The sequence below is a fragment of the Physeter macrocephalus genome, chromosome 5 (assembly GCF_002837175.3).
Source record: "Physeter macrocephalus isolate SW-GA chromosome 5, ASM283717v5, whole genome shotgun sequence".
Lineage (NCBI taxonomy): Eukaryota > Metazoa > Chordata > Mammalia > Artiodactyla > Physeteridae > Physeter > Physeter macrocephalus.
Genome location: NC_041218.1, coordinates 21,616,266 through 21,629,909, shown reverse-complemented (window position 1 = coordinate 21,629,909; position 13,644 = coordinate 21,616,266). Strand labels below are relative to the sequence as shown.

Here is a 13,644-nt window from a genome sequence, read left to right as displayed (position 1 = left end):
CAGTACCACACTTGGGGGCCATTTTAAGCAGTGAAGTCACCAACAGAAAACACAGAATGTGAAGAACATGACACCAAGTAGACTGTGAAAAGGACACTTGTTTATAGTATGAGAGCTGAAACAAGAAGGCAGAGCATTACCTAGTTGACCTCAGTTGAGAACATATATTTACATGTGGTGACTCAAATTTTTGCCACTCTGTGTGTATGTCTGTGAGTGACCACAAAAGTGGCACAAATACTGATTTGGGGGTTATAAATTTTAGCAAGTAAGCAAATGTACAAATATGGAATCTGAATAATGAGGATCAACTGTATATATGTACACACACACACACACATAGATGTATGGTTTTATGTTTTCTGGTTTTATTTATTACATCATATAAAAACATGTATTCTCCACATAACTTTTTAAAATTTAATGATGTGGCTTGGAGGTGCTTACATGAAACTATACTAGATTTATTGTATTTGTAAGTGGTACACAATATCCCATAATAGGGATCTACTATAATTTAACCATTCATCTAATGAGAGTGTAAATTTCAAGTTCCTTATTGGTAAAAGGTGAATAAAAATAAAAGGTTCTTTTGAGGATTAAATGAATTTAGCACATTGCCTACAATTTAATAAGCACTCAGTTAATAAAAATAAATGGGCTTTGGAGTCAGATAGACCTGGGTTCACACTCCATTCTCTTTCCTCACCAACTGTGATGCCTTATTAAATGACTGACTCTCTAAGTGTTTCATCTGAAATTGGAGTTTATGGTAACTGCTTTGTTGGGTTATTTTTGTTACAATGAAATGTCATACATAAAGAAACTAGCATGTAGTAGAGACTCAGTATTTGTTTCCTTCCCTCCTAAATCATTTGGGCTCATGAAAATGGTATTATTTTATAGAATACTATCACAGAATCAGCTTCTCTTAAAAATATAATGTACCACAGCATTTTTACAAATAAAGAAAATAAAATAAAAGATGTGAAAAGCCCTAAAGTTGAATACGAACAGGAAAAAACAAACATGTTTATCAAGTTGGTAACATAATTGCACAGTAGGGGAAAAAAGAATTAAACCTTTTTAAATAAAGCTTAGACTATATACTATCAGTGAAGTATATTCTAAAGACAATAAAAGCAAGGATATCTTGAATTTTGCTGGTAATGGTTTGGGTATAGTAATTCTGGAACTTGTTTTGTGTGTGTTAGGTTTAACAAATGAATAAATATGATGATATTGCTGGGAGTAGGTTTTCCTAGTAGGAGAAAGGAGCTATAAATATGGAATGGAATAAGGAGAGGAAGAACTCTGTGAGGTTCTTAAAAAACTGAATTAGCAATAAAAGCATGGACTAATGATTTTGTTTTTTTTTAAATAGATGTGTGTATAATATGTATGCGTATATGTATAGGCCTAGTAACAACACCACCCCTGGCAATTAGCACAACTGATCTTGGTTTCTAAATATCATTCGCCACTAAAAGGAATTAGGGTTCCTGGGGAAAATGGCGGACTCCAGAGCTGTGTAAATATAAGCTTGGAGATCTTACTGTGCCAGAAAGTAAGGAGGTACTCAAAAAGTAATGGGGACATTTCAAAAAGATACAGAGGGAGAACATATGAGTATTAAAATGAATAATGACAGGAATGGATATAATCTATTAACAAGAAAATGACTCATGAGTATATACTAATGCAAATAGAGAAATAAAATGAAGGAAGGAAAAGGAAAACTGTTCTTTGCAATTAATGTCATCCAGTGAATCTAGAAGGAATTGTCGAGTTAGGAAATCACCATCATATACATAATAATTGTTTTAGCAAGAATCATCATTTAATGCTAAAATCATTGGGTGCAGATCTGTTGGAGAACAGGATATTTGCACAGTTTCAAACTATCTTCTCATCAATATTTTATTAACTGCAAAGGTAGAAAAGTACACATTTACATTGGAGAAATGTGGCATACACCAGTTTAACCAGATGATCATAGTTAACATCCTCAGTATTGGGACAAACTGATACCACATGCCTCCTAAGATGATGCATTGAGAAGGACACAGCATCTCTATGTAGTGTTCTTGCCAACTTCATAAACTGAATCTGATCATAAGGAAGCAATCAGACACCCCAAATTTAATAACGTTCTACTACATTACTGCTCTTTGTTTTTTTTATAACAGTGTCACAAACAAAAAAAAAAACAAAGAGAGATTGAGGAACTATTCCAGGCTAAAGAGATTGGATAACTAAATATAGTGTTTGATCTTGAATTTTAGATTAGTGGGGGAAATGACTATAAAAAAGATATTGGGGATATAAATGTTAAATTTCCTAAATTTAGTATATAGTAGTTATTGAAGTGAATGTTCTTGTTCTTAGGTGAAATGAACTCAAGTGTTTAGGGGTGAAGATGTCTACAATTTACTCCCAAGTAGTTCCACATAAAAAGTATGAGTGGGGTATACAAACACACATAGAGAACAAGAGAGAATGAAAAAATATGTGGCAAAATGTTAACAATTGGTTAATCTAGGTAAGGATATATGTATATGAATGTTTGTTGTACTATTCTTGAAACTTTTCTGTGAGTTTGAAATTTTTCAAAATAAGTCAAAAATAAAGCAATTTAGAAAACTCAGAAGAACATAAAATAGAAAAAATATAATCTCACCATTCAGAGGTAACCTTTGTTTACATTTTGGAGTATTTCCTTCCATTCATTTCTGTGATATAGTAGTAGGCTCTGTTAAATCTAAAACTCATCTCAAAGAAGTAAACATTTGCCCTCACACTTAAAATAGTAATAATTTTTTTTTTTTAAATAAGGAGGAATGTACCTTTCTTGAGGCATTGTTTATTTTCCTTCTGAGAAACTGGTATCCTTGGCAATGATCTTTCTGTTCTGTTCATGTTCTTTACAAGATTAAAAGGCAGATTGCATCTAAAACTGTATTCGAAGTTAACTGAAAATCAGTCCAATTTGAAATAGTCTTCACTGATTATCATGGCATAAAGAACTTTCTGGCACTATTTCTGTTTCTGATGGCATTCAGTAGGCCTCTCATATTCAGTTAGCCATCTCAGGAATGGGGAAAATCAATAGACTACTTTGTTTATTTTTTCATTTTCATTCTTCATATGTGCATAAGAAATTGGAAGCAGCTGGGGGAGCAGTACTATTACTGGCTGACTAAAGGAAAGAGTCATCTCACTGAATATTTCCTTGGCTGGAGTAAACTTGAAAATTAAGTGTTACTAGATATTAAGGGGGAAAAAAATCTTACGGTTCAACAATCTTAGCCTTTTTAGAATGTCTTTCACTAGAACATTCATCTAGATAAAAGGAGTTCATTGCTGTCTATTTTTCACATGATGTGTGCCTAGCATAGAGCCTGATGCATAGTACCATAAATACATGGTATTTCCTATGTGCCAGGTATCATTCTGTGTATCATAGATGTATTTCTTAACCTCAGCTGTCTGTATTTTCACTCAGTTCTCTGAGACTTCTTGCAGCTCTCCGGGGCTTAATGATTTTAGACTACTTTCTAAAGACCCCTTTCATTTTGATTATATTTTTATTATCAAAAATTTTTAGTGCTCAAAAGCATTAAAAAGTCAGAAGAGAGGAATGAAAATTCCTCAGTGGACTAGAAGAGGAAAATGCTTATAAGGAAAAGAAGAGAAATCAATATTAGTTACTAAAGTACTAGTCATTCTGCTAGGTGGTTTTCACATAACTGCATTAATCTGCATTGTAAACTTATGACATAAACAGGATTATCACAGATTTATAGCTGAGGAAACAGTTGCAGAAAGGCTGATTACCTTACCTAAGATCATACCATTGCTAGGTAGTAGAACTGGGATCAGGACCCATGTCTGTCTGGTTTCAAAGCCTGATTTGGTTTTGGTTTTTCCATTATACATTGCTGCTTTTCTCAGCTAGGTTTTCTGTTACATGTTGAGTTTTAAACACAGTGGATGAGTTTCTTTGTATCTCTCCTTCACCAGGCTTTTCCGATGTGGATCACACCTATGCTCAAAGAACTCAACTCTTTGACACCTTAGTAAATTTCTTTCCTGACAGCATGACTCCTCCTAAAGGCAACCTGGTGGACCTCATCACACTGTGACTGAAGAGTACCTGGACAGAAATGGAGCACAGGAGTCTGCTTTCAGTATTCTGGATTTCAACTCTATTGACTGACAATTAGGCTGCAGTGACTGAGGACTGCACCAGAATTTTGAAGGGATCTTTGCTGTCACAAATTTTAACCCTCTTCCTTCACACCTGACCTCAACCCCATAGTCCTCATCCCATTCCGAAATTAGGCTAATAAAGTGAAATCGGTATACTTTCCATTTAAATATATATATATATATATTTTATTACTTTAACTTTTAAGAATTCATGAGTATAAAAGAAAAAATAATCAGGCAGTATACCCTTTTCTGATTTTTATTTCATTTTTATAAAATTGGGGCAAGTAAGCACTGTTCACAGACTCAGTGCTACAAGAATTGGAATTTTGTTGTTGGGTTGTTTGGCCTTTCTTCTTTCTCCTTTCTTCCCATTTCACTTTACCTTGAGTCACACAGCTGCTTGTAAGTGATATGTGTCATTTGTTTACCTCTTCATTCTTAACAGTATATAGTTCTGTAGGGCAATTGATGTATGTTTAAGTGATATATGTGTCTGTTGACTAGAGTCTTGTATTACATTAAACAGTAGGAGGAACAGAGGGCTCTAATTTACACTCCTTGTCATAGAACTAAAAAGTGAAACCTGAGATTGATCCACACACTTATCTGAGATTGGTATATAGTATTTCTATAATGATGTATTTTATAGTGGATATTACAAAGCTTTGAGTCACAGAAACCTTAAACTGAGGAGAGAATATAGTTCAGAACCTTTAAGAGCCATTCTCAAAATTACCAGCAGGAGGATTCTAGTTGTGATTAGCATGTTCATTGATATCTGTAGTAATTTTGGAAGAAAATGACTCTTTCCCCTGGTAGAGCTGTGCAGGACCAGGGCTTCGATTTCTTCCATGTGCTATCTCTTTGTAGCATTTTCATTTGGGAGGATGGGTTCCAGAGCTACGTTTTTGTTTATTTTCATACACATTAGCTCCCTACATCTGCTTCTATATACTGATATTTTAAAGAGTAATGGTTTGTAGTTGTCCAGTGGAATACAGCTGACAGGCATTTCATTAAACACATAGACCAGGCTTTTTTAATGGAGAAAAAAATAATGGTGCAAATATTTTTTGTTAAACTAAAAGGCAGATGGGCTTTTCCACTGTTCCTTTTTTTGTGAGGAGTGGTGGTATGTATTGTTCCATGAGGTGCTGTGGAATGCAACATAGGAAATTTAAACCTGGCTAGTGCTTACATTTGCTCAAAAAGTGTGCTGTATGCAACTGATACCCACCATGCTTAAAGCAGGCTAAGTATAATAAATGTCCATCAGTCCAGTGGCTCTTCCAAGTGAATGACTTTAGAGAATTTACTGTGTCCCCGAGTAGCAAGATTAGGCCTCACCAAAGAAAGAAGAAATTGAATTGCACTTTTGGAAAGTCTCATGTATAGGAATGAGACTTCGAGGTCCCTCTTCAGTCTGTCGTCATTCCATGGTTTCACGTCTTTGGGGAAGGACAGAAGTATATTTGTCCTAGTTCTAGGCTTGAATCTTGGGCTGCTTGGCTTTCCAAGCATCCCAAAGTGATCAGTAGTGATTTATTAAACAATTAGATTTGTTCCTTACCTTGTGAAAGATATAGTACATAATTCAGTAAGTACCAACTTGTGTAGCTGCAGAATAACCAGTTGACTTTACAGGTGAGCAAGTAGACTCTACCTACATACTTAGGCAGTTTCATTAAAAGATTTCCTTGACAGTCAAGAACATAAAATATTAATATCGCTAATATTGTAGCCTATTGAACTCATTTCGTGGAAACACGTTGATAGGAAAGAACTTGATAAGAGCTTCTAAATGTAAAAGCTCTAGTTTTGCTCACTGTGAATTCTGGCACTTCAAAAACCATAACCAAATGAAATTCTGCTTCCCTTCACCATTTATTTTTATAGTGCTTTTTTTGGTCATTTTTTTCCGTTCCTTAGATTTCATATTTGGAGGAAACTCAGTTCTTGAACTCAGTGATTTTGTTTGTTCATATTTTTATCTGACTCTCTACTGGTTGTTTTCTAAACATGCTTGTTCTAATTTCATCTTTCCTCACTTTAAGTGGAAACTTTTCCCTTTTCTTCACTTACAGAATTTTTTTTTTTCACTAACATGTTTAAATGGGGTTGCGTCATAGCAAACTATTTAGTGTTGCTTAAGTGACATAGACTGTATTTAGGAAGTTATTGACTAGGCAAGTCAAAATTTGTACCCTGGGGCTTTAATGAGGCACTGCTGGTAATATTGCAGGAGAATGTAGGCTTCATTATATCTGTGACCGAGATTGACACATTTCTCACTTTCGACATCAGAACCCTGATATGAAACTTGTTTATATATTTAGTGAGGAGCTACATGTATTTCCAAGTATTCCAGCACTATATTATAATTTAAATAATCTAATTTGGTATTTATATACATTGGTTAGCCAAATATCTATGCTTTACTACTTAAAAATTCTTTCATTCTAGCTTAGTGAGCCCCAGATTGAAACACCTGGTTTTAGATGTATTAGTTAGTGGGGTACAATTTGCTCAGTGTCATCCCTAGCTTCAGTTTCATCCCCATTTCTCCTTTTTCCAGTGGAATATATTATTCCAGAATAATAAACTAGAAATAATTTAAACTAGAAATAAACTAGATCTCTAACATTTTCAGTGCTTATACCTCATGAGAAATTAATTATCTGATTTGCAAGATACTTTCAAAATGCAGTTGCATTTTGTGGAATGACAGAGACCTCATGTGGCCAGCTTGATTAATTCACATATATCAATCTGTGAAGCAGAGGAATTCAGATTTGGGTGCCTAACTGTGCTAAAGCTGACAGTATTAACCTTTAGCAAGATTGTCTTTTCAGACCTGGTTTTCATTAAAACTGACTTATCTATGTCTAATAAGTAAAAACTGATAGAAAACATTAGAAAGTTAGTACACTGATTTATCACAGAAAAGCTTGTTGGCTTTAGAGCTCAGTGATTTAAGATTGTAAACTGCATTCTTTGGTGAAATATGTCTTGAATATAAATGGTTTGCTAGCTTATCTTTCTAGTGGATCTTTTCACATCTGCCTTAAAAGTGCTATTTAGAGATACATTAACAGAGTTTCATGTAATAAAACAGTTTTAAAATCTAATTTATAAACAAAAACTAGTTTGAGGTACTTAATCATTGGTGAGAGATTGAGAATGATGCTTAATGAATCAAAAAGCACTTAGAAAGGAGTATGTTTCTGATTTTACTTTCTGAATTAAACTCAGTGTCGTGGAAGGAGTTACCCTATAATTATTCTTAACACAATATGAAATTCATTGGGTAATTGTGCGTCATTTAATTTTTTCCTGGGTGAATGTTGTGTTAACTCTCTAGCTGATTGAATGTTGCAAAGCAATTGAGAATTATGGTTTGAAGTGATTTCTATGAGAGAGAATCATTACAATGTGTACTTTAAACAACGTCATCTAGCTGTAAAAAATATACCCTTTTGTAACCCTTCTTTTCTTAAAAAATACATGTTCATATGTAATTTCATCCTTTTGCAGAAATTCTGGCCTGAACTTTCACTAAGTTTTAAATTCTTAAAATAGTCCTTAATCTAAGATATGCAGGCTTCCTCAGAAAAAGTTCATAGTTATTAGAGGGGTAATCATAGAGGGTCTGCATATGACACTAGTTGTAGATTAGATCTTTGGGTTCTTTCACTCAAAATTTTTGTATTCCTTATTAGTCAAATAACATTATTCTTTTGTGATTTTTGACTATGGCCTACATCTCCCTGTGATTTGTATTAATGCTGAAATGACATTGGCTGCCCAAAACTTCTAGTCTAGAGGTATTTCAGTTGAAGATAGAAGTGTCAAAGTTTGTTGAAATAATTAGGAGCCACCTCGATCAGCTGAATGATGTCGCCACCGTTTGTTTTGATGGGGAGGACCCATGATTGTAGTTTATTGACTTCTTCACCAGATGCTCTTTTTACCTTTCTAAAAACCCACTATCTTAAGAGATTTTATTTATGCATATTTTTTAAACCTTGATTTCTTCCTATCCCACAAATACTGTGAATTGTTTCCATTATTTTTCTTAGCTAAATCCTCTGAGAATAGATTTATAGCACTTAACCTAAGGAGTCATTAAAGGTTATAGTAAACCAGATTTTGTCATGGGGCAGAGAGAGATGCCCTTGTGGGAAACCATATCACTATGTGTTTTCTGTTAGGTAGAACTCTAAAGTTATAGATCTTGAACTGGATCCCAATTCAGAACTTAAAAACCTGAAAATCAAAGGGTAGTTCTAGTTTATCTTCCACAATAGTCATTATTTGGAAATAAGATTTACAAATATATACTATCATGTCCTCAAACATTGCCTAGCTTGATTGAAAACAGAATGTTATGTGGCTGTTATCTGAGTGCTGTAGGGTCAACAACAGAAAAGGGGGGAAATGTTTAGTAGGGAAGTAGACCAGTTGTAAGGCATCACTTGTAATTATGAACTAATTTGTCTTCTTTACCTTTTTATCTGCTGTTTAGTCTCAATGAATTATTGTACACAATATTAGACATTTGTACACAGTGTTCTGTTTTGCCTGTCTGTGGCATTTTCACTTGGAGGTATTGAACCTCAGGAACAGAGCTAGAGAGGAGGATGAGGGTATGTTAAAGAAGGAAAAATAGGAGCTTTTTGCTCATGGATTTGAAGGTCCACAGATCTAAATGGGAAAGAAAGCTCTTCATTTCTAACCCTCAATTAATTTAATGCAGTGCTGAGGAGAAGACTATCAAGAGGGATCAAAGTCTTTGGAAAGCGGCATTTCTTGGTTAGTTGCTTTCCTCACTGTCTCCCAAGTAGCTGATAGAGATCTGGAAACAGAAAACCCAGTGTAATGGGCTCCAGCTCTTAAACTAGGTGAGCAGTTTCTTATGTACAGCCAATTCCTTGATAAGGATTCAGAGGGAAAACCAGCAATAAAACATTTTAACATGCAGTTTTTGGGCTCCCAAGGGACTTGCTTTTTCATGGAGTTTAAGCTCTTGCGGCAACACAGCTCTGTACCATCTGGGATGCTAGCATTCACAGCGGTTAGTTTGGATATCTGAGCTGTCTGCCACGTAAATACCAGCCCAAGGAGATCATCATTCTTCAGTTTCATTCAGTGTTTAATGAATGCCAAATTAATTGGCAGGAAGGAAAAACACTGTGTGATATACTGAACAGGCCTGTGTGCATGATTAAGGAGTTACTCAAGTAGCCAATTTTGAGCTTAATTTCTCTCCTTTGTTAACAAATCTCAAGAAAGCCTTTGTTACAATTTAGCTGGTGTCATTTGGTTGGTGTTCATTTTCTAACCCTTGAAAATAGGAAGAAAATTGTCATTTCGTGTTTAACTTCTAACCCATACAGAATTGAACTGACATCAATTTAGTTTCCATGTTTTAAAATAAATTAATTATACATAATCCAAAGGGTCTCTGTTTATTCTACTTTTCCAGGAAATACATGAGTTCTGGGCTTGGCAGTAGAAGTATTTAATAATTTTGGTTTATTCTTTAGGTTTCCTCCACATCTGTGAAGTGATTAATTAAATTAGAGAAGGTATTTAGAATAAGTTCAATTCCATTGCAACTGGCAGAGCTGTATAAATTCATTTTGCAACAAAGGAGAGGATCTTACACCTTCAGGACCATGCCATCAGATTTTGGCAAGTGACTGTTTTATCACATTGCCTTGTAGTTTGCTATTTTTTCCTTCTTAAGATAAAAGGGGGAAAACTGAGGACAGAGATGTATAACTTTACATTTTTTATTTTTTATATTTATTTTTTATTTTTGTTTAACGTCTTTATTGGAGTGTAATTGCTTTACAATGTTATGTTAGTTTCTGCTGTATAACAAAGTGAATCAGCTATATGTATACATGTATCCCCATATCCTCTCCCTCTTGCGCCCCCCTCCCACCCTCCCTATCCCACCCCTCTAGGTGGTCACAGAGCACCGAGCTGATCTCCCTGTGCTCTGCGGCTGCTTCCCACTAGCTATGTATTTTACATTTGGTAGTGTATATATGTCAGTGCTACTCTCTCACTTATCCCAGCTTACCCTTCCCCCTCCCTGTGTCCTCAAGTCCATTCTCTACATCTGCATCCTTATTCCTGTCCTGTCCTTAGGTTCATCAGAACCATTTTTTTTTTTAGATTCCATATATATGTGTTAGCATACTAACTTTACATTTTTTAAATTGTCTACTTTAGAAATCTTAGGGTACTTGCACCTTTATAAAGGCTTAGCTTAATTTTACACGTACAGATTAACTATACTTGTAAGAGCACTAAATACAAAGTTATAAGACATATTAAAGTAATTGTCTACCCAACCCCAAATTTGATAGGATATCAGAGTCCAAAAGTTTAAATGCAAGTAGTCTTCTATGGGGAAGGTATATGTTTTTAAAAGTCATGCATATGGTCTCCTTTTTGAGATATTTTTTCCTTTCCCAGAAAAATGATTTTGGTGACCAGTTGTAAACTGATTTCTCCCCCAATTTTAAACCACCCATTTAGAGAAATAAAAGTGGACTCACTTTCTTAAGCATTACATTTAGCCTGACCAAGATATGCTGTGATTGTGTTATTCTTCAAGCCAGCTTGCTTTTTTTACTTGTCATAAAATGTCTTTTGAATTGAATGAATTAAATAGTATAGTATTAATTTTCTTTTACGTATAGCTCAATTTAGAAATTGCAAAATAATGAGACATTTTTCTATGAGCAGATTCTTTTATGGAGATAGGTTTTTCTTTTTAATGAGATTTCTTCCCTGTCACCACTTCAAAATCTATGTACAGCTGAGTCTGCAGCCTCAGGAGAAGAGTACAGGAAAGCTTAGGGCCTCCTTTTCTTGTGTTGTTCTTGGCAACAAACATGATTCCACCTTTTCAGTGGAAAGATGGGGTGGGTCTGTGTGTATGTGTGTGTATACTTATTGGCCTGAAATTGAGATCCCTTTAGGTAGAGATAGATCCTCAGAACCAAAGTTGGACTGCAAATTAAGTTGAGGAGGAAGGTACAACTCCATCCATAGCCAATACAATCTGTCTGTCCTTCTGGGTCTGCTTATTAATGCTATGGATAGCTCCTTCCCTGTTAGAACATCTCCTGGACTGGAAACATGGTGTTACAGCAACCAGCTCATCTGAAAGTTGGAGAGTGTTAAACATCTTTTATGGGACTTTTCAATAAATAACATTTATTGATTTTTGTGATTATGAAAATATGTTTATCATAGAAATTTAGGAAATTACTAAGTGTGAAGAAGGAGAGCCACTAGTATTTAACCGGTGAGACTTACTCATTTTATTTTTCCTGACTTCCTTCTGTTATCCAACATGGTAAAGGCCAGAAAAAGTAAAAAAAAAAAAAAAAATTTGACACAGCCATTCCTCATCATCCGCAAGCATTTTTCTCTACCCTTACTATATTCCTTTAAAGCATTGCCCTTTTCTAGAGAAACAGTCTGAAAATAATTCTGTTGATATGTATCTTTTAAGCCTAAACTATAGATGTAAGATACTACTCAAAAGCTATAGGGATCTGCCTTGTTCAGGTCATTGGAAATTTTATCTCTAAGATTCATTTGAATTTTTAAGCCCTTTATGCACCATTATAGACATTTGGAGCATATTCATACCCATGAAGAGCTTTCTGTTTAGATGGACTTTTTAATATAACCATAATTAAACTCACACTTAAAAAGGATGAGGTACTTTTCAAAGGCCAAAGGAAAAGCAGAGAAGAGCAAAGCAAAACAGATGAAATGAACGTAAGTATATAAATAAGGAGTCCTTGAAACAGAAGTTCCCTTACTGTGCTTAGCAAATGTCTCTCCAAAAAATGTATTTCTCTGGTTACCAGCTAAGATTTAGAGTTTTATATTTCATGAGAATCCTTTTCTTAGTATGTGAAGGAAAAAACTGCAACCTTTTGGGGTTCTACTCCTTCCTTTACCCTCCTCTTCTGTATCCTCAAGTACCTAAATCAGAAAGGAAATCATGAGGGAAATCTGAAACAGCTGGCGTAAGCTAGTTGTAGTTTTTAAACAGAAATGTTTTGGAGCATCAGGTGTCCCCTAACATCATTATTGTTCTAAGTCATTGTTGGGCTGTGTTGAGTGTGTTCCGTAATCTTCCCCATTCCCCTCATGATCCTCTCTGTTTTATCTTACGTTTGCCCTATCTGTATGGACTTTTTAGGGTTTTGTTTGTTTTGTTTCTTAGTACAAGTAATGTTCTGATCCCAGGTTTGGTGAATGTGTTAACACTGCTTTGTGAATAAATAAGTGATCTGCTGAACAATTGCAGTTGTAGAATTATGTTGTATGTAATGTACATATGGAGAAAGAATGTATTTTGTTCATTTTCTTAATAAAAAGTTATATATGGACACTAAAAGATGTCTCTTGTGTTTCATAAAACTACTTTTGAAGTCAGCTTTTTAAATGTTTACATACTTTGCAGTTAATATTTTTCCCTCAAAAAGGTGAGTTTTATTCAGGCAAACAATGTGTACTGTAGAAAGACCTTGTTTTCTTTGAGACAATGTTGAAATAAAGAAGTTCTAGTGGATCTTACAAAGTTTCTAGGGGAAGTTTCCATTTTTAAAGAGCACTGGTAAGTGATTTCATAAAATGGTGTTTTCTTAATCTGCTATTAATGACCAGTCCTATTTTATCTGTTTTGTAAATTTGGACTTGGGTTTCCCAGGTTTTCTTTGGGCGGGGGGCATACCTTGTACAGGTTAGGAACTAGAAGAAAAAACTGAACTGAAATAGAAAATTGTAGAAAAGAGAGTAAAGAGAGAGAACCTGGAGCTGTTGCAGAGATTGGGAAAATTCTGGATCCCTGTCCCCAAAGAAGGGGAAAGAAATTTTAAGGGCTGAACCTTGAAAAAAATAAACTCAGAAATATGCCAAACAAAGATAACTGATTGTCCAGGTTGACTTGTGTGAGCTTTCCAGACTCTCAATAACAAGGAGCTCTCCTCTTGGCCCTTTTCATCTCCTGATCTGATTTACATATTCTTGGCTTTGTGTGTGACCCTGCATTCTGCAGTAAGTTGTCAAATGATTTTATTCAAAGTAGGGATTACGTTTTCTCACTTTACAAATCAAATAATCCATTTTACCGCATAGCTTTCATTTCTAGAGTGTGCTTTGAGCCTGGCCCATTAGTAACATTTCTTTGTGTTCAAAACAGGAAAACGATGTGCAGTGGTAAGGTAAGGAATTGGCCTTTCCTGGGTTAATCCTCCAGAGAATTAACTCAAAAGGATGGAAATGTGGGTCATCACCTCCTCTCCCTTGATGTATTTGTCATCTGGTGGGAAGGGAGCAATAAGCAAAGAGGGCTTTGTATTTAACACAGTTGAGATGCCAGCTGCTCCC

General features: G+C 35.0%; 1 protein-coding gene across 2 annotated transcripts in view; it reads left to right on the top strand.

Annotated features, from left to right (window-relative positions):
• The window catches only part of MKLN1 (muskelin 1), a 179,545-nt gene extending 175,169 nt beyond the window's left edge, over positions 1-4,376 (top strand). For both annotated transcript variants that reach the window (XM_024131798.3, XM_028489738.2), the window contains exon 18: positions 4,024-4,376. In XM_024131798.3, the coding sequence (XP_023987566.1) occupies positions 4,024-4,145 (122 nt within the window). In that variant the 3' untranslated portion in view covers positions 4,146-4,376. The remainder of the gene's footprint in view (positions 1-4,023) is intronic.
• The last annotated feature ends 9,268 nt before the right edge of the window (positions 4,377-13,644 follow it).